The sequence below is a fragment of the Prunus dulcis genome, chromosome 1 (assembly GCF_902201215.1).
Source record: "Prunus dulcis chromosome 1, ALMONDv2, whole genome shotgun sequence".
Taxonomy (NCBI): domain Eukaryota; kingdom Viridiplantae; phylum Streptophyta; class Magnoliopsida; order Rosales; family Rosaceae; genus Prunus; species Prunus dulcis.
Window position 1 is genome coordinate 39,528,612 of NC_047650.1, and position 21,747 is coordinate 39,550,358.

Here is a 21,747-nt window from a genome sequence, read left to right on the forward strand (position 1 = left end):
CTTATTGACCCATCTTATGTACACACTTTCTCCGTACTGTTGCAACACACTACCAAACATTGGAGATTTGTACTTCTTTGGGGTTTTTCTGTTCTATTTGTTCCTTATACCGAGATATGCTCACATTCCCAATCTCATCACTTATTTTATCTACGCTCATTTCTTGTCACTCAAGTATTTTCAAAATCAAGAACCGATAAACCGTCGTCTTTCACTGGAAATATTTAATTTACCAAAAGAAAAGAGAGAGCAATTTCTTGTTAGCACGTCACTCTTCCAGTGGACGTTCCAAGTGTGATTATCTATTCATGCAACCTTCACCACTTAATTTTTTTATTTAACATCAAATAAGAAATTTCACTTGTGATTTATCTGCCAGTTAATTTTGTGCGGATGATTATTGAGATTAAACACAATATCTTTGCATTTCAAGAAACAAATGCCCATCTTTGTAACAGCTTTACATAATTATTTGATGCTGCTTGTTAGCCATTTTGATTTGAAGTAAGAGTTAAGATTATACATGTGTTACATCATAGGGTTATTTTACATTATTCCTCCCACCGGCACCCGTGCCCTTCATGCACATATATTTTCCTCTCACTAATAATGCAAAACTCAGTGGTCCCTTCACCATCAAAACAGCATCACATCACATCCATCATCCACAATTTTAAAGAAATTCTGCAACAACATAATTTGAACAAAAACAAAACCCAAAATGAATCCACACAAACACATCGCTGTCTCATATCATAAATGCGTGCATGCGACGTAAGTACATATACATCAGGACAACAAATAACACCAACCAACATAAATTTACATCAACCAAAACCCTACGGATAATCACAGTAAAATCTTCAAATAACAGTGCCAATACAGTGAAATTTCCATATTTCTTTTTTGGCTGCCTCTGTTCACATAGCTGTCTTGAATTGAATTTGCATAAAATGGTTGGTTTTGGAGATGGAATTTGGGGCCCCTTTTGGCAAGTTGCATGATGGAGTGGAGAAGGCCTTCGCTTGCTCGTGCAAACTTACATCAGATAAAGTGAAAAAGAAGAGAGAAACCCTACACAAGATGAACATGACAAGTAAACAAAAAAAGTGAGAAGAAATTGAAGTTTGGGACCCAAAAACAACCAAAGGGGCGTGCACTCTTCTCTTTCTTGGGGCCCCTCTTGAGAATAAACAAAGTCTTTCAATCCACCCCATGCCCAGGTGCGGATGTCACTTTCTCTTAAACCTAAAAGAAATCATTCACCTCCCTTTATTGGGACATAATGTAAAGCACCCTCTTTTCTTCTTCCCTCGGTTTTGAGAGAAAATATCACAAAACCAAAACTCTCTGTGCTGATTTCCCACTCCAATCATTGAAGAAATACTCTTCAGGAGGGGTTCAAGCTCTTCTTCCTCTCCACTTGCTGCTACAAATTTAACCACACCTTAGCTGGAACCTCTTTCTTATGTCAGACCATATCCACAAGCAACTCATGTACACCGGACTTATTTTCCATAATCACGTTAACAATTACTAATCAACAATACTTGAGAATGACAAAGAGTAAAGTGGCCACTAGAAACAATGCTGGAACGGACATATCCGAACTCAGAGAGAATCAAGTCCGAAGGCTTTGGCTTTGAGCTTCAATGACTTTAAATAGTGGATTGCTTCGTCAAGCACCACCATTGCATCCTTCCCCTTGCCGCCAGGAATTATGTTCTGCAGAATGTTCACAGTTTCGCGTATTTTTTCCTTTCTCATTTTCTTGTTGCTGGATAAGGAATCCACTTCTCTGAACCCAGAACTTCGGTTGCAGGCACAACTGGATTCTGCATCATCCTCTAACTCCAACGATCGGTTGGGTTTCATGGAACTCGCAGTGTCCATTATGGATGGTACCTCACCATAACCTCCATCAAATAGCTTCCGCTTTTTAGTCACTCCAGCAGAACTAGCAACTTCTTCGGTCCTTTCTTCAAACCAATTTTTCTTATCATGAACTGTCATTGTACTAGGGGAATGACCTGTGCTAGTAACTTCTTCGTCCTCTTCCGTATAATCACTATCACCATCTGAGTAGAGCAAGGCATTCAGTTCTTCTGTGTCCTCATGCATCTCACTTTGAGCACCACTTTCATCGTTTCCTTTCAGCTCATCAGTCAAATTTGCTCCTGATAGATTTTTCAAATCTCTTCCAGTTTGAGGATCATCCCCGTTCAAATAATAAGCCCCTTGCTGCTTTGGATTCCAAGAAGTACGGCACAGCAAAGGATTCACAATCCCAGAACCAAAGACAAAAGTTGTTTGATCCCCTGACGAATTGTTAACAAGGAGTCTCTTCTGTTCACAGACAGAGTCTGCATTGGGTACCAATGTGTCCCCCGGACTTTCATAACGGCAAGCAGAAAGTTTCTCTCTGAGAACAGAGTGTGCAGCAGGCACGAAGGCCTGTCTGATACGGGGTAAGCAATAGAACCAACCGTGAGGTTCATTTGGTCTGCCAAGTTGTGGATGGGGCAACTCAGGAGATGCATATGCTGGCGAAGTACCATTTGGCACAGGCATATTAGTGCCAGGGTTACCATATGCAGAAATGAAGTTTTGTTGCCCCAAGCCAAGTGGAGCACCGAAGGAATTTGGATCGGGAGGTTGCCAGCCAAGATGCAGCTGAGGAATCCACGTTCCAAAATCTTCACCCATCCAACTAAAACAAAAACCTAAAAATTAAATAAATTTTTTTAGAAACTTAAGAAGAAAAAAAACCAAGAACAATAAATAATGATGTATCAAATGGACAATATAAAACATACCAGAAGGACGTATGTACAACTAGAAACAGCTGATTTATGTCTCCCTTTCAGCAACAATGAAATAAACTAAAAACTCCAGCTTAAACTTGAACACAAAAGCACAGAATCTTCCTACGTTACAGGTTTCAGCAAATGACGAAAGTATTCAGCCTGAAAAACACCCAAGAATCATATTAGGCATCATCAACCACTGCCAAGCATGAAAAAAGAAAAAGGAATCTACAGAAAATGAACGGATAAATTCGAAACACGAAACAGGCGAATCTGATTCTTCTCTCTTAAACGTACTGGCAACAAGTATTAAATTATCCTTGACTAACCTGGCAATCCTGGAGAGGTTGAAAGCATGCTATAACTCTAACAATTATGGTGGCGCTCCCATCAATCCCATTTTCATGTTTCAAAGCCCGAAATCTTGTTTGGCTCGCTGCTTGGCACACCATAACTAAACAACTTCCCGGCACTTGAATATTTTGGGAATGAGAACAGTCTTCCAAACAACAAGAAGTCCACCACACGGTAAAACCCAAAACTAGATTGAGCAGACTGATAGACAAGAAAGAGAGACTGAACCAGCAAAACAAGCAGGGTTGGTTGATGAATGAGAACGAAGGAGAGAAAATATGAAAAGGGTTGATGATGTAAAGCTAAAGTTAACCAACTACAAGAAAATGAATATGGACTGAAACAGAACTTCAGCAAAAGGTTTCAGATTTTTCTGACTCAACTAATCTGACGAACATAACAAGGAACGACGATGAAGAAAGTGGATCCCATGGAAAATATCAGGTAAGACAGACTAAGAAAATTGAAGGATTTTTATTAAACGCTCACAGCTCAGTAAAAAAGAACAATTACAGAATAACTCTACAGTAAAGGTTCAAAGAGATGACTTTGCGAAAAACATCAACAGAGAGACTCAGACACCACCGCATGCTGTTCTGGTCTTACCCACAAGCTAATTTGTCGATCTCCACCACTTCTTCCTCTATCCCCTGCAATGGAAAATCCGTCTATCAGACACAGTTCAATAGCTATTTCACTTGGTTTTGTGCTGAGGCAAGCTTTGCCTGCTCAAAACGCAATTTTTATCAAAATGTTTGTGTTTTCTTAACTTAAAAAAAAAAAAAATTCCCTTTCCATTTTCCGGCGAACTAAACTGAGAGTCAAGATCCAAAAAAACATGAACAAATCGACCATTCCGCCATTAAAATTTACAAGATTGAAGAGAAAACTTACAGTGTACGAAAACCCAATTCGAGAACAAGATTGGTTAAGCCGTGCGTGAGAGAGCAAGATCGAATTACAGAACTCAGGAAGCTTTCAGAAGAAGCAGAGGAAAGTGGGTCTGAGAGAGGAGAGAGAGCAGAGAATGCAAATACAGTCAAAAACTAACCGTGGGGAGAGCACGGAGGCTGAGATTATATAGAAATTACTTTTACCGAAATGTCCCTGGTTAGGGGGTATCAATTTCCTTTTTTTTTTTTTAAATTTTTTTTTTTTTTTTTGGCGACAAAAGACAGATAAAGGGTGTTGGGGTGGCCCCGTGACCGTGGGTGGTTTTATCATCACCCTCACCTGGAGTTAGCGTTTGAGTCAGGTCAAATAGTCAACGGCATTATTGACCACGTTGTTGGGTTCGAACCAAACACGGCCTTAACTCTGGTTGGCTTCTTCCGTCTCAGTGTTGGGACGCTTCTGCTGTACTGCACACGTGTCTTGTTTCTCTTCTTCGTGCATCTCATCATTTTCTATCTCTAAATTTCCTAAAATACCCTTATAGTATCATTTAGAATGATCGCGTATTTGCCCTTCTCATTATCATTTTGGTAAGCATTAGGTTTTATAATACTTGCTATTTTTGGTATAACTTTGCCCTTTTTTCTTATTCTGGAAATGGACGTCTTGAATTGAATACTACTTATAGTCCTACCACCGAAAGCAGAAAATTAGAACTCGCTTGGTATGATTTTACTTATTTCTTTTTAAAATTTGCATTCGAAACCTATTTCATGATGACAAATGAATGGTTTATGTTTTTCTTACAATGCAATATTCAAACTATTTTAATGTACAAAGAGGGAGATCGAATTGAAATGCAACACTGCCTTGGTCAACTTACCTTATTTATGATAATTGATCAATAATAAACTTTAACAAGCCTCATCAAATTTGCCATGTTTGTCACTTTGTTCTCTAACTTTTTTTTTGTTACATTGGAGGAAAGAAATCCTATTAGAGTTCGATCCTGAGTGCGATGGGGAAGGGGGAATCCACCACTACTGTGGTGGGAACTCATTGACTTAGTTCTCTAACTTTCAATTCAACTCAAACTATTTTCTTAACTTTATTCCGCGTATTAACAATTTTTATGGAAGCAAAAAAAAAAACACATTAAGAAGTTGTTATTTACAACCACAGTTTGTCATTGTGCAAATTAATTGTGAGTGAGAATAGAATTACCAACCTTATCACAAATTTGTTATATTTTCAATAATAAAAAATGGTATAGTCACAATTTTACTCTTTCAATATTAATTATGAAACTTCTCCCCTCATTCTCTATTATATTTGTTTTCTCAAAAAAACAAAGTATTCTTTAGCATTTACCACTTTATTGTTAGTCATTTGTTTTAAGATTAACAAAAGAGTACTTATTTTGAGATTTCATACATTAACGACTATCAACAGTTCGTGCATAACTTGTATACAAAAAAATTGTTACATTTTCACCCTTATAACTGATAAACTTGAGTTGAATATCGTCCTTTATCTTGATATCATGAGAACCACTTAAGGTGGTAACATGAATGGAAACATATTAGGTGCTCTCACTTTTCAGTATGCCACAAACCGTGAAATGATGCAAGGCAGGGCAAAAGGGATGGTGGAAGAAGAAGGAAAGGCAAATTAGGGCAAATGTATATACAGGTTATAAAGATTTTTAAAAAAAAATTAAAAAAAGGATGGCATCCAATGTTTTACATGAACACCAATAATTTGGAGCTTGACCATTCAAACACATGAATTATAGATGCATTTATGGGGGTCCCACTGATCTGGATTGGGTAATGTGATATCCAATACTCACACTCCACCTGACATATTGCATCTCTTCTCTTTGCTACTATTTATCCATCAATGTCCTCTTTTAGGGTTAGGGTTAGGGTTAGGGTTAGGGTTAGAGGGTGGTTAAAAGGCCAATAGGTCTAGACCCCGCCACATATAGGGTACAATAATACTTTTCATTGATGTAATATATGGATGTGCCTCAACCATCAAAGTAGCCACGCAATTGGTTGGCCCAAACCAAGAGCGAAGAGTCGGAAGCATTTGATTAAGCTTAATCACCCTATGATTTACAACATGGTTCACATTTATTTAATCAAAGCATGTATTTCTTTCGGTAAATCAAAATTAGGATCATTTTATGTTTTTGCTTCAAAAGATGTATAGTTTTGTTGCTATCCTACTGAAGACGACATTCAATTGCACGTCCAAAGTAATTTTTCACACTTTTTTTTTATATGTTATTTTGTCAAGAGCATCTCCAAGAATACCACGAAACTTTTTTTTCAAAAAATGACACTAGAGTTTGTCTCCTTAAAAATGAAGAGGAGTAAAAATAAGAAAAATAAGTCAAATTCAACGATTGCTATTTTTATGGGACACAACTTCTCTTTTCTTTTCTTTTTTGGTTGGATACTCTTTCTTAATTCTTGAGTAAAAACACAAAAATAAAAAACCAAAAGGGACTAGTATAGTAATAATTTTAAAATATAACTTATATTAATAATAAGATAAATGGTTCGACATAGGCAGACAAATGAAGAATAATAATAATTATTTTTAAAAAAATCAAAAAAATTCCCTTATTTAATTAAACTGCAAAATTTATCATAGGATTCTAATTTGAAATGTGACAGACTTTAAACAACGAGACCAAACAGACAGGGGCCTGCATTAAAAAAAAGTATGAAGAAAAAGAAGTGGAGCAAGAAGAAGCTAAACCCTAGTGGCTAGTGCCCACTGTGGTTAAACCAAAAAAAATATAATAATAAAAAGGTAGACCCATGATTTGATCAGCTGAAAGAGATCTTAAGGCACAGATGAGAAGATCTAAAGGACCTAATTATAAATGTATTTAGGGTTTATTTAATTGGCAATAATATACATACTTTCATGCCCTCTTGTTTGGAGTGGAGGGAACAATGGCCACGCCCAATCAAGTCTCTTCCTCCCCTCCCAATCTCATTGGGTCGACCCTTTTGGTGGCACTGAAACACTCTCCCTTGTACAAACTACAAAATGAGATGTAAAGCAAGGATTCTTTGTTCAATGTTCATCTAAAAAACAAGTGTTTTTTTTTTTAATTAAAAAAGAAAAAGAAAAAGAAATATTGCTTTCCTCCGCACGTCTTATGTGTTATTTAATCATCATAGCCACTTTGAATATCAGAGAATTTTATACTTTATGATATTTCAAGAATAAATTTGTTGAATGGTGGTTGTGGATTGACCACTTGACTAAAGTCCTTTTGTAGCACGAATTTTTATTATTATTGATTTTGTTTTGTTTTTTAAAGTTCAAGCTCAGCTTACCCACCAAGAAGAAAGGAATGGATGATTCTGTGTAACGCATTTGAGCTGAGTACTAATCACAGCTAGTGGACCCTCCATTTTCTGTGGATGTCCGGCGGTTTTCTGTTTTCTTTCTAAAAACAATACATTATTGCTATTGGGTTAATGTGCTTTGCTTCAAATTTACGTAGGAGGGGAAATCTAATTTGTGTGAAAGAGCTCAGCACACTGATCTGATCAACTAGTTAAATTTGTATATACTTTATTGAGCTAATTTTGTCATAATCTTTTTAATTCGTTGGGAATTTTGGTCTTTTCTGTTGATATTCTCAAATAAGAGAGCCAATGCGCATGTTCGACAATATTGTCAACGGATTAAGATACATGAAACAAATTAATTAAAACGAAATAATCCAAGCTTATAGGGACCAAAAATGCGTTTAAATCTATAGTCTTGATTTAACAGTCTAATAAAGTATATATGTTCTTAAGCTAAGAATGTAAAGATGTATGTTGGTGTACATGGTTTTATGATTGACATAAATGATTTGTTTCAACAAATAATCATATGCAAATGCTTTTAGGGTTTAACTTGCCTTCAAGCTGATTCATAGTCATGGTGAAAGCAATGGACAACTTCTATCAAGCATGATAGATGCACATTTTTTAATTAAATCAACTGTAAGCATTGATTGGGACATTTTATTCGAACTTGAAATGTTTTATGTTCATGTTTCAATTTTTTTATTTATTAAATTACTATCTTTTTCAATATGCATTAAACGAGAGCAATTCTCAACAAAATTTATTTGAAGACATTAGAGTTGTTATTGACACTTTGAAAAAATTATCATGCACTTCAAAGAATTTGTTATTCTTCTATAAGGGGAGAGACGTGTAATTTTTCCCTTTCGTTGTTATAAAAGATGAGTACATAATGATTTTTTTGAAGTGCCTAACAGCTTCTATATATATGATATTAACTTATACAACATTTTGGATTGTTTGATAAGATAGACAGTACTGCATATTACAACCTTCTATTGAAAAAAAAAATTTTGAAAAAAAAAAGGAAGAGTTGATAGGGCCGGACATCAGACGATTAGAGACGTGAAACATATCGTGTTGCAATTGACCGGAATTTTACATAATTTTATTTTATAGGAAAGAGAGGGAGAGAGAGTTTCTTTAGGAGAGACCATTGTGATTAAAGTTAATTAACATGTATTTGAGTTTGGTGGGGGAGCGTGGGACATGAGACCATGGAGCCATTTGGTTGTGGAATCTCCAACAAAAACAACCACGCTTAGAAAGCTAAAACAATACTCTCTCCACCAGCCCGCACTAAAAGCTCATATGCCGTGCTTTTCATAAAAATAAAAACACAAAACCCACAAAATAAAAGGAAAGAGAGCAAAAAAGTGAAGGAATTCATGCCCTCTCTCTCCCTCCTCCCATATTTTATGGCAACATACATACCACCCACTTTCTTAGACTTTTTTCCACCCTAACTTTATTTATTAATTTACCAAAAGAAAATGTCCCATTACGTAGTGTCAACCCTCTCCATCTCTTTGTTTAATTTGGTGTGTTTGGAAGTTAATATAGTAGTTGTTCGAGATTGCACGATTGATTAAGTTGGTGTGGTTAGGCTTGAAATTTACATCATCAAACACGTGCAACCAAGCACGCCTCCATGAAAAGAAAAAAAAAAGGGAATTATGATGGGCAAGTTTCAAGTGTCTTCCTCTAATTATTAAGGTTGTGATGTAAGGTTTGGTGCTTATATAATAGGTTTTGGTTGAGGTCATTTCTTAGACTTAATTATTAAGCATTTGTGGTTAGTTATATGTTTTTGTTACAAGCATATAAAAATATAAGTATTCGGTTTTAGTTTTTCACTAAACTACGTACATATTCTTAATTTGGTAATGATGTAACAAGTTTTATATAAAGTTAAAGATCATGCTCTGCTCCCAAGTGGTCTTGAGTTAAAGGCCCCACGATATCCGTGTGTGTGAGTTTAGTGAAAAATAGATTTTGGTCAATTTGAACATAAAAATGGTTTGAAATATCTTGTTGCACGCCAATGTCCCTTGGATGGCAAGAAAATAGAAACTTTGGCATCACAATCTATAGATGTGACGTTGAAGAGGTAAACTTCTCATCCGCCCACTAGTTAAGATAGAGTTGAAATTAAGCGAAAGAGTTGGGACCTTTTGAGGTAGCACCAATTATATGGTGTTTGAAAAAAAAAAAAATTCGAACAAGAGGAAATATTGATGGTTATAAACTTCTAATCATGCCAGCCCTATATCATTGGACCCGAACACACTATGCACATCCATTGAACATTAGGCATCGCAAGTCAACAAAAGAAATAGTAACACTATGGCATTGGCGCTCCAATCAATACAATTCAGAAAACCGATGTCGAGAATGATATTGATGTGCGGTATAAGAGGATGTGGACGACGTTAATCATCTTGAAAAAAATATGTTTGAAATAACACATGAACTACTTATGATGAAAAATCGATCTTTTTCGATCTTAGGCGTGCGACGCGATTACTTCTTGAAGTGCGGATGTATTGGGGCTTCGTGTTTATGTAATAAGAGCAATGTAAGTGGAAAAACACTTTTTTGTTGGGACAAAGGGGAAGACATTATAGTAGTGGACTAATTGCCGCTAATTAAGTTCTAATGAATTGAACCGTGCGTACATTTCTAGGTAATAATAAGGGCAATACCAATGTCACATATATAATGAGCTCATGCTTCCACATTACTTCTATGCTAAGGTTGAAAATAATGGATGAGAGGCATAATTAGGGTGCTTATGTTTCACATTTTTCACCCACGAATGAGGGCTTCATTACAATTTTATATATGGATTACTTTGTGTTAATTAGTTTAGGACCACTAAGTCAAGGTTATCCACCCATAGCAGTGCAGTAATTATGATTTTGACCCATCAAAGTAACGTCTATTAAGCTAATACCCATTCACACAAAAGAAAAGTGTGCTTTTATCTTAGTGGGTAACTTGGACCTTATGACCTAAATTATACATTTTTTTTTGTAATTGGAAGGAAGATCACACGCATGCATTTTATGTGAAAATGTAAAGAATGTTAGTTGGGGTGTGAGTGAATTTTTCAATTTTATTAATTGAAGAGGAGTCATTTGAACTAAAAACGTCTTTCAATATTGAAACGAGAACTATCATTAGACAAATATCTAGTCGGTTGTGATGCGGGTGAATTTTAATATTCCATCAATTAAAAAGGGATCATTTGAACTTCAAATGTCTTCCACCATTTAAAAGAGAACTATCAACCAATACATTTACTATTGATAAAAATGGATGGCTAAAACTGTGGTTTGGTACTTAGCTAGGTAATTAAATTAATCACTGACCTTGTAAACCAAAGCACTTAAAAAAATTGGAAGGTTTTGAGGAGATTAAAATAAGATTAATAAAAAAAGGGCAGAAAATCTATGAATCCCAGACCACCAAATCTCTGGGTACAGTAAGGAACAGCAGACTTTAGGGAGAAAAAGTTGGTCACGCGACCCGCAAACTTTAATTAACAAGGCCGTCTTATCATCCCCCACCAGAATTGCTCATTGCTGCCACTACTGCCAGTTTCCAGCTCAACTGTCCACGTGGCAGAATCTGAGAGTTCACGCCCGATAAAAGTCGTCACAGGCGGGTGAGGATAAGGCAAAAGACAAAGAGGAAATGATGAGCGTGAAAAGCAGGGCGATCTGCTGTGTGATACGCACCGTATCGGCGTTGGGATCTAGTGGCAGGAGGCGCATGGCCGCATGCTCTGGGCTCGCGGTTCCAGAAGAAGAGGAGTTTTGGTCAAACCGTAGTTAAATGGGCCTTTCAGCCCATGCACGCGAGGCTGCAGCAGGGGCCGTACGGGGGAAGTTGGGCGGATGGGCGACACGTGGACTGAAGATGGAAACCCTTGGGTGTAGGGCCCACCGCATCAGCGGAATTATTGCGAACGCGTAGCCGCCAGTTAAGCGTGCTTTCTTCTGGCGTGTTTTTACGCTTTTTTTGACAGGGAGTTTTTCTACGCCTTTGTCATGTTTTGGGGTGATTTTTTCTGCGTTTTGACCCCTTCCTCTAGTTTCGGGGATTTCTTGATTTCGCCCATGTCTACCATGCCTCCGATATTTTGCCCTTTTCACTTGAACAATGTCCAGCCAAATCCAAATGAATGGTTTTCTACCAAACTAAATGGCTGATTCTATGATATCGATGCAATCAAGATAAATTGTCAATTCATGACATTCAAAATTTGACGTTTAAACTTTCATGAATGCAGTCATTTAAGTTTACTTAATACATATAGTTTGTAGGTGATTGCACGTATACGTAGTTTATATTTACATGATAAAGAGTTGTGAGAATTTTACTCCTAACAAAAATATTTCTAACTAAATTATTTTATATATTATGTAATTCGATCTTCAGTTAAAACCAACCACATGTATTCAAATTAACACATGATTATTGTTCATAAGTTTATATCAACACCATAACTGTATGAGATTACAAAACGCTTCATATTGACTAAACTTCCATTGCATTTCACCTAAGTGATTTATCTTCATCGAAAGCCTAAACTTACCAAAGCACTTTAAGGTCAAAAGTTCCAACCATTGACAATTTGTAATGACTAGTTCTGTAAGTGTTGCGAAACTTGTAGAATATATTATTACCTATAGGCTTTAACACTCCCTATATTCACATTCCTTAGGTCACGTGTAAATATTAGGCACACATGTATCAATAAATGAATCTCATATAACCCAAACCAACTAATTAGGTACTTGTTGAATCATCTTCACTTCTTTTTTTATGCTGCCACCAAACTTGATGATTGTTAGGCGCATATCTAGCCCTAATTATACCATGAAATCAACATTGAAAATGAAATTGCAATTCTATAATATTCATCTGGGGATATGCAAGAGAATGGAGTAGAAATACAAGTAAATAGAGGGGGTTAAAAAGAATAATAGCAAAGTAAAAGGGTATGAGTAAATAAATAAATTTAAAAAGGGAAATCACGCGTGGGTCAACCCATCCAATTCAGAAGTAGCTCCAAAGTAGGTGACAGCGATGAGGTCCTTTAGCCGTGATGCATTAGATTCCTACTGGATCGTCGTCAACCTGGCATATGAAGGCTAAGTCTAAAAGGCAAATTAGGGTTTACTTTTTTGTAACGACGCGTCGCTCTACTGCATAATGGAATATTCGGATTTTAAGAAAGAGGCTGAGGCGGCCAATGGACTGAAAATTATGGTTTTGTGGTCCAGTCCATTGGTGTCGTATGATTGTGGCGTTATCTTTTTGGATTGGCCATTGTGAAATTATTTAAGGTCGAAGGTGATGCTCTACATTGGGGTCGATTGGACCTATAAAAATAAAGTTGTGGTTGGTCGGTCCAAGGCTAATCTTGCAACTATTCTTAAGTGATTAACGAGTCAAATAAAGTTTGCCTCATGAGGTAAGTATATGACTCATGATCCTACCTAATAGCTTAACCATTTGTGACTTTTTAGGGTCGATTCCAGCTAGGCTCCAAAGTTAGGCTTAATTGCAATGACACTATCTTAATGCATGACACACACGTTCTCTGTCGTCAGTCGATTTTGACAGAACATCACATTTGAATTGGATCATGCTTAATTGGCTGATAAAATATATGCAATATTGAAGAGGGGAAAATTAAAGGGGGATTCACGATTATATTTAATATAAGGACCTAAATTATAAAAAAATTATATATGTAATGGATTTTAAAAGCACACCCAAAGTTTATTTATAACATAACAAAGAGACTTTTAACTTCTTATAAATTACAAAACTATCATCAATTTATTAAAACAAGCCCAATTCGAAAACTTCATAAAAAACCTCAAAACACTCAATGAGTTTGTTTATAAAAATTAGTGCTAAAAATAAGCATACGGCTCAATATATCTCAAAATAAAACCTAAGAGCAAGTCGAATCGCTGGGGCTCCAAAAAGGGCATATAGAGCTCCGACTAAATCTAAAATCGTACTCTCAATGGTTTAAAGCTCTAAACACAAAATGAATGTATGGAGCCCATTTATTGTAAAATACAGGGCAAGTAAGCTGCAACCTTTGTTCCGCATGGGGTCCACTGAGTTTCAGGGGCTTGAACAAGCTCTATACATTTGTGGACTTGGTTGCAATGTTCCGGTTGGGTTTGACCTTTTAGAGTCAATCCTATTTCATTAGGGATGGGTTTTTGAGGTGGGTTGCTATACTTTGCAGCCTTAAGGTGGTTCAGCCCCAATTAGAGCTCTCATTGGGCTTGCCTTAAGACTTCAGTGCAGTGATAGATACTCTTAATCATTTCGTCTACAATCCCCTTGTTCCCTTAAGCTCATTGAAAACAAATTTTACTTTAAACAATACCCACTATACCAACCCCGGCGCCCCCCTCTGTTATCCAAATCAAGAACAAAATTTCGAAATCGCATGCTCGGAGGCACCATGGTCGACAAGATGGAGTGGCAAGAAAACATTTTGAGCTGACGATAATAAGGGAATCATCAGCAAAAGCAAATGGATCACGAAGGTAACACAAAACAAAAACGTGGCTTCATCTTCGACAACAAAAACGAATCGTTGGAAACAAAAAAATATTACAACGTGTTAAATTACCACATAAGTACACCTTAAAATTTAGAGTGCTGCTAAATGAATCCTAAAATTAACTGAGTACACCCTATGATCTAAGTACACCTTAATATTTTAATCAAAATGTAAAATTAACTTAGTATACCCTATTTAACTACCAAAATACCTCTAGTACACCTTAATACACTATATCACACAACACCAAACCCATTCCAATTGTTCTTGCTCCTCCACCGTTTATATTAACTATCCAATAAGGCTGAAATCTCCAACAATGCCTTCGAATCTGGTGAGAGATAAGGCATAGGAAAGTTCTGGACCATGTTGAGAAATTGTGAAGGTATGAAGATTTGTCGAGTCGAATGAACAAGTAGCATTCCTCTTTTGTAGTTCAGAGCTTGTGTACCTAATTTTTTCAATTGCCATGGCTAAGGCAAAACAACATCATAAGCCCACAGTACAAAATAATCCAATTCAACACCAGTGATGTTTGGATAGTCCTTGTGGAATTATTGTTTCCATCGTGGGATGAACCCTTCGAGCTCCACTATCCATGGGACATGAATTTCCACTCTTAAAACTCCTTGCATGGAATTGTTATTGAAGAGAGACTGATGCGTAAATAAACTACTAGTCACATCATTGTTGATGCAAACATATCGATCCCCTTTGCCGTTAACTTTTCCTTTGCTTGGGAGCGGGGCCTTGGTTGGGCTACCCTGCTTCCGGAGAAGCCCCTTCACCCGGATTTGGGGCCCCCAAAAACTCCTAGTGAGTAAATGTTGAAGTGGGCACCAAGCAATTTAAAAACTTCTCTATGTTTGATTAGGGGTGAATATGGTGAGTATGATGTACTTATTAAAATTATATTTGTTTCACAATTCAATATATCATTTTTGTCATTTTATATTAGAATAAATTAGTAATTCAATAAATAGTTTGATAATATGATGTACTTAGTTAATTTTAAGGTTCGTTTAGCAGCACTCAAAATTTATCATCTTTCATTCTCCCCTAAAATGAGAGGGTCTGGTTCATACACAGTCGTGGCGCTCAATAGCGCAGGAGGGCTGCTAGAATGCACGATTTTGTATAGTTTGGGTCTGTTTGGGGCCTATTCAACCAAAGCTAGGCCTTATATAATGGTACGCCCAATACGAGATTAAAGGCCTATCTTAAAGGGCCCAACAAGAGGGATATAATAGTAATTGAAGCTTCACCGCCATTCACTTGAAATCAAACTAAACCAGTCCCGCCTTTTCTTTCGCTATTTGTGGTCCTCCGCCATTTCCAGCTCACATCCAGCTCTGCGCCCCAGGGAGACTGTGGCCCGGATCCTGGAGAGCTTCTTCTTCGAAGAAGGTCAGTTTGCATATTCAACTTCATCTGATATTCTAGGTGAATCAGACTGCTTAGAATTATATCGTCGATCAATTTTCAATTGAAAAAAAAAAAAAAATTAGGAAAAGAATTTGATCAAAGGTTCATATGCATATTCAGATTCATACGATTTTATACCTGATTAAAACTGCTTCCGTCATGTGCAGTTTTTGTTTTTTTGGTGATTAATGGAAAATCAATGTTATCAATTTTCAATATAAGATCTAACAAATAATCATTATTATTATTTGTTTCGGTTACCTTTCCATGAATTCATTCTTTGTGCCATTCCTTTTTTTTTTTGTCGATGATATTTCATGACCTATTCGACGCTTGAATCTTTGCTCACATTGTAATTTTGTATGATCAATGTTCTTAGATGGTTGAGTTTTTGTTATTTTCAGGCCCAATTCAAGCAACTTGAAAGTGTTCAATGAGCATTGTCCACATGCTGCTATGTGGTATGTTTTCTCACTTGGGCTGATTGGCAAATGTTTTTAGAGATATAAGGAAAAGACAATTTTTTATAAATTTTCAATCGTTATGATTTGTACTGTCTTAGTTACACCTGTTCTTTGATGAGAATTACCTTATGACTCACAACTACCAACCTCATCAGTCATCACCCTTCTCAGCCTGCTCCTCTCTAATTTAATCAACATATGTATACACAATAGTAGGTAACTTCGATTGAGGGATCTTAAAACAAGTTTATTTTAGAGATATTATTGTATGGCATCTTTGGCATTGTATTTCAATAATACGAGTGTCAAAGTTTAAATAAGTTTATTTTAGGATATTATTGTATGGCTTACTTGGCATTGTATTTCAATGATCCGACTGTCAAAGTTTATTCCTGCTAAAAACCGACTTGAATCAGAAACCACTAACCACTTAATCATTATCATATTATTTCTTACAAAGATGATATTTGAATAAATTTTTAAAAATGAACAATTTTGAATTGTTGAAGTACAAATCCAAAGTGGACTCCAGAGGTACCCCTTAAATAACTTTAGGGATGCTTCAATAAAAAGGCAGTCCACACGATAGTTTTATAGAAGTGACAAATCAGGCTGCTCTGCATGTTCATTTTCTTGACAAATGATTGATTCTCACCAGCCTGTTGCAGCTTGATGAAACTGGGAAAATGACAATTCATTCACTTGGATTGGACCTTGAATAAACTTTCTCATTTGCCACCCGGATGGTGTTAGGATAAGCAATAATGTGAATGGTTATCTATATATATTTTTTTATAGCTAATGCTTTAGGATAGTTTTCTTTAACATCCTTAGGATAAGCATCTCCCATACACTAAGCCATTCCTCATCTACATCCTTTAAATTGTCACAAGCTTGGCCTTGGATTTTTATTGTTCTGTATCATATTGAACTGTCATTTCATCTTAAATTGTTGTCTGAGACGTTTGGATTTCCAAAGATTGCTTAAATAATTGTTTGGACTTTTTTGTTTGTTTGCTTGAAATTTCATAGATCAAGAAAATGATTTGGCATTGGTGCTTGTCAGTCTCATAGGAAGGTAGCTTTTAGAGTTTGGACTTTGTCTAATAGGTTCAGCTTTGCAGCACATCCTCAACCACCACGGCTGATTCTGCTCGATTTGCTTTGGTTTCAAACTTATTCTTTTACACTGAGGTTCTGAAATTTTGTTTTTGAAGGACGGTGGCTTTACAGTATCAAGACTTATGTCCTTTCCTTCATATATTTATCTATTTCCCTCAACGTATTTTCAGGGTTCTCTGCTATTTGTGATAATTCTTAAAATAATGAAAAAACGACATTACTTAGTGGAAAACAAACGTCTGCTGTTGGCACATTATTGATCAGAGCCCTTGTACTATTTCTGTTGATTTTCTTAGCCTCATTTTGATTGATTTATATATATATTTTTCTCTGTGGAGAATATCCCCAAATGGCAATTTCCTTAGGCTAGTAGTATTTTTGTGATTCTCACGATTGTCGGTACAAATTAACTTTGTACAATCGATGTGCACATGACATTATTCTTACAGTGACTTGTTGGTCGATTAGTCTATTGTTGTTGTTGTGATCAACTATTCCTTTGAGAGGTTGATGGGTTTTTTTCTTTCATACGTTACATAAAATGCTTGTAGTCAGTGTTCTAGGTGTTCTTTTGATTCTTCTTTTTGAACCATACTTTGCTTTTGAGTTATAGAATCATTCGTAACAGTTGCCAGGCTTATCCTGCATTTTCATATAGGGTGCATAAGAATCATTTGCATATTTAAATTAGGGAAATGCTTAAGAATAATCAGCACACACCCGCAGACAACCATCAACCATTAGTGTGTGTAAGCTTCCTAGTGGATCTACAAGCATCTTTGGTTGACAATTACTGGTCCACATTATGTATGTGCATAGAGTGTCACTAATTTAACCTAAACTACAAAATATGAGAAAAACTTACATATTACGGGATGTATTGCCTCTTCAAATATCTTTCCAATAAGTGATTTGTACATTAATCGAGAAATAGAAAGGAAGGATTATGAAGATGGGATAAGTTATCTCCCCTCACACCATGTGATTATATGTTAGTCACTTGAAAGAATAATGTTTAGTCACATATCACATGTAAGTTTCTTTAAAGAGAACCATAATTCTTTCTGCTAGCATTGGGACAAGCCTGAAAGACACTTTAACCTAGAGCTTAAGAGAGGCCAAATATTTGACCTAAAAAACCAAGAGAGCGCAATAACGACTTAATAGGCCTAGAAATAAATTCCAAGGATGGGTTGAAAGGTCATATACGTTAAGTGTTGCTTTTGGACTTGGACCTTGGTGACAGCAACTAGATGGACAAAACAAAATGCTGTAGGTGGATAAAATAGGTTCCCTGTTCTCTGACAAAGATATCACCTTAATTTTACATTAGTATATTCATTATTGTATTCCCAAAGTCCCAATGTTCATCAAAGCTGCAGACCCCATCACCCCCACGGTCCAAAAAGGACAATCGGTCAAACAGAAACAGAGCACTAGATAAAGTAAGACTGACAATAAAAATATAACATAAGAACATATAAAATTCCTGCAATCATATATTACTTTTTATCTGTTCCAATTTTTTCTTTTTTCTTTTTGTAACCAATTAAAAAAAATACAAACTCCAAAAACTAAACCAAACTGTATCTCACAAACAGAACTAGCTTTTCCATTTTGTTCCCCTCACTTTTCTCTGCTCATAGTCTCTGGCTGCTAAGAAGTCTAATATTTAACAGCTGGAGAGGTTATCTTCTTCATGCCAAAAGCATGGCACATATTGTTTCCCTTCTCCATCCTCCATCCTCCATCCTCCATCCATGACCTAACTTATTCCATTCCTCTCCCATTCATTGTACTTTTCCAACCTTTTTTTTTCAATTTTTTTTTTTTTCCTTTGATCAACTTCATCAAACACACCAATCTACTTATGTAACAAAAATAAAAATAATTTAGCTTCTATAACTCCACCTCACAGGCTCTGTTTAGCTTCCTTCTTTTAGAATCAGAGCTATTGTGGAAGGAATTTGCACATGACCCAACTGTGCTCTCTTCACTTTTATAGCTGAAGCATGCAGCATCCAAGACCCCAATTGGACTCTGGGGCAGAGACTGGGCAGAGCCACTAGCATCCTTAAAGGCCCCACTCATTAAAGACATATCATGAATCAAATTTACACACTTTACCACTCTCTCCTGCAAAAACCAAAATAAAAACAAAAAAATTCAGTATGGCATGTCTTTTAGGGCAATCATATTTGTATATTTGTATTTGTTTGTAATTGTAATCAACTCAAAATGATATGAGCAAAAGCTTAAAAAAAACCATCATTTATGTCTCCCTTTGGGGACTTGGACCACCAACCATATACCTTTACTAAGTCTACATGTTGAATGAGCATAGAGATTGCTTTCTCAGTGTCTAATGTTTTGGCTTCTCCTGCAACAGAAATTGCTATTGCTGCTGCAACCTCTGATGGCCTGAATTCCAAGAAGTCAATTCCTGCATTCAATTCCCACCCACCACAAACATCAGCCCCTCTTTCATAATACTGGTGCAATTGCAGAGAAATTATAACATATAGCAGAAAATGCAGTACCTTTAGCAGTGGTCAAAATGAGTTGGGATGATCTCAAGATTGAAGCTCTGAGAGGGATTTGATCCTCATTGATCTGGAGAAGAAAAGAATCCATGAAGGAGAAAGGGGTAACTGCTTGCATTCTCCATCTTAATGTGCTCAAAACCAGAAGCTCCATCCTTTGAATTGTTCTAGCCTCAAATACAAATTTTGACTCTGCCACCTGTTTGATTGAATGAAAATCTAAATCTTTAGGACAATTAAGATCATCTAAAACAGAAAAATCAAGAAAGATCAAACAAAGAAAACTTGACAACAGAGGATGCAAATGAGTTTCTCTGACCTGTAAATCTAGAGAGAGAGGAACATCAATCTCCTCCATTTTGGCTGCAAGAGACAAGCAAGCCACAGCCAACAATTGCATAGTCCAAGCTTTACCATTCTTCACATAGAATGCAAAAAGAATAGATGCAATCAGCAATGGACTTGGATGCAATAAAAGAGACAATGTGTAAGAAGCACAGGTAGGTACTATAAGTCCTGCTTGATTTTTTCCTTCAGACTTACAGGTAATTCGTAGGCAGAAAGGAAGCGATCCAAGTAGTTTATGGATAGATATTGGCAGAGAGGTCCAAAACTGAAATGGGCATTTGCCTGTTGAAACCAAAAACAATGTTAGCAATAATCATTAACTTAATCAACCCAAGAAAAATATAATCAAACTTTTCCCCTCTTTTTCTGGCTTGGTCCTTGGCATGTACATCTAAGAACAGGGTAAAGGGTAAAATTCCAATTTCTGTTTTGGCTTTGGCCCAAAAGCAAAACAGAAAAAGATTCCCCACCAAGCCAAACTAAGAATTATTGGGATACAATGAGATGTCCAAATGAAAGACAACCAGAACCATGTTCATCCAAAACCCAAACATAAAAATTTACCCCAAAAAATCATGAAACTTACGGTTCACTTGCAAAAACCCAGCACCCTTATTTCTTCGAACCCAAAAACAATTGAAAAGAAAAGCTCTTTCTGATTGGAGAATAATACCCATCTCATAAAACTTACCATCAAATGAAAAGAACCCCAAAAAAAAAAAAAAAGAACAAGAACCTACCTTTCCAATCCAATCAACAGCCTGTTTTCTAGCACCCAGGTCCAAGTCTCCACTTTGCAACTTCATCAAGTAATCAGAACCAGGCAAGTGGTGGCATTCCTTTTCAACCATTGAAGCCAAATACTCATCACTCTGCAATGGCAGTCCACCCTTATCATCAAAGCCACGATTTTGATCATAGTTTCGATGATTTCTAAGAGGCCACATAGCCTCCTCACACTCCTCCTCCAATCTCACAGACCCAAAATCGTTATCAACGAAAATGTTGTCTTCTGCGCAAAGCAGGCTTGAAACCGTACAGTCAAAACTGGGTGCCATTGCAACAACAACAACAATAATCTCTCCAAAACGGACACAAACTCTCTCTTTATCTCTCTCTCTCTCTCTCTCTCTCACTTTGGATACCAAAATTTCATCAACTATGAAACAAAAGTTATTAAAGACAGATACTTTGGTTTTTGTTTTATATATGCAGTGTATTTGTTGAGTGTTTTCAGATAATGGGGATGAAGAAGATGATATTTTCAATCAAAGAATAGAAGAACAAAAAATAGATGGAAGGAAATAAAACCCAATAAAATGAATAGTGTATTGAAGTGAAGCAGAGACCCTCTCACTCCCTCTCTCTTCTCTCTCTCTCTCTCTCTCAAGGTTTGCTGAAAAGACTGCCGCTTGAGAGGAGCTTATGAAGGAAATGAGCGGCTCTTTTTAGGGTAAAGTGAGTATGAGAGAGAGAGAGAGAGAGAGAGAGATTGAGAAAATATACACAGCTGGAGACCAGAAGGGTAATTGCCAGATTTTGTGTGTGTGAGAGAGAGAGAGAGAGAGAGAGAGAGAGAGAGATGTTACTGTCTAGGAGTGAAATGTCATAAGGGTGTGCATGGCAAGAAGATTTGCTAGAATTTTAATTTTGGATATTTTCTATGACAATAATAAATCGATTAATAAATTCGCTTAACTACCATATGCTAATGCTACCCACCTTGTTATTTTCCGTGTAAACAATAAATCAGATTATTCAAATTTTATTCTCTTTAAATGTGAATCAGTTGGTTCATGT

General features: G+C 36.4%; 2 protein-coding genes and 1 long non-coding RNA gene across 4 annotated transcripts; 1 reads left to right on the forward strand and 2 right to left on the reverse strand.

The window, feature by feature from the left end:
• Positions 1-722: 722 nt before the first annotated feature.
• On the reverse strand, positions 723-4,233 carry LOC117633362 (transcription factor bHLH145). Of its 2 annotated transcripts, none has more exons than XM_034367025.1 (4): positions 4,056-4,233; positions 3,137-3,811; positions 2,817-2,966; positions 723-2,710 (listed from the first exon to the last, which is right to left on the reverse strand). In XM_034367025.1, exon 4 carries the CDS (start codon positions 2,704-2,706, stop codon positions 1,612-1,614), a length of 1,095 nt encoding a protein of 364 aa, XP_034222916.1. In that variant the 5' UTR covers positions 2,707-2,710; positions 2,817-2,966; positions 3,137-3,811; positions 4,056-4,233; the 3' UTR covers positions 723-1,611. The 2 variants fall into 2 exon arrangements, with proteins under 2 accessions (XP_034222916.1, XP_034222915.1); XM_034367024.1 differs by having other exon boundaries at positions 723-2,723.
• Positions 4,234-15,369: 11,136 nt separating this feature from the next.
• LOC117638041 lies at positions 15,370-19,649 on the forward strand. The gene is made up of 3 exons (XR_004587289.1): positions 15,370-15,452; positions 15,875-15,931; positions 19,446-19,649. It is a non-coding gene; the product is annotated as an uncharacterized LOC117638041 (long non-coding RNA).
• LOC117637174 (cyclin-D3-1-like) lies at positions 18,536-21,525 on the reverse strand. The gene is made up of 6 exons (XM_034372371.1): positions 20,688-21,525; positions 20,143-20,229; positions 19,919-20,017; positions 19,597-19,798; positions 19,369-19,499; positions 18,536-19,192 (listed from the first exon to the last, which is right to left on the reverse strand). Exons 1-6 carry the CDS (start codon positions 21,003-21,005, stop codon positions 18,956-18,958), a joined length of 1,074 nt encoding a protein of 357 aa, XP_034228262.1. The 5' UTR covers positions 21,006-21,525; the 3' UTR covers positions 18,536-18,955.
• Between the last annotated feature and the right edge of the window lie 222 nt (positions 21,526-21,747).

Coding starts and splice junctions, on each gene's coding strand:
- LOC117633362 (XM_034367025.1), bottom strand. CDS start 2,706: ATGGGTGAAGATTTTGGAACGTGGATTCCTCAGCTGCATCTTGGCTGG.
- LOC117637174 (XM_034372371.1), bottom strand. CDS start 21,005: ATGGCACCCAGTTTTGACTGTACGGTTTCAAGCCTGCTTTGCGCAGAA. Junction 20,230..20,687: donor CTGTTGATTGGATTGGAAAG/GTAGGTTCTTGT, acceptor TGGTTTCAACAG/GCAAATGCCCATTTCAGTTT. Junction 19,193..19,368: donor AACATGTAGACTTAGTAAAG/GTATATGGTTGG, acceptor TGGTTTTTGCAG/GAGAGAGTGGTAAAGTGTGT.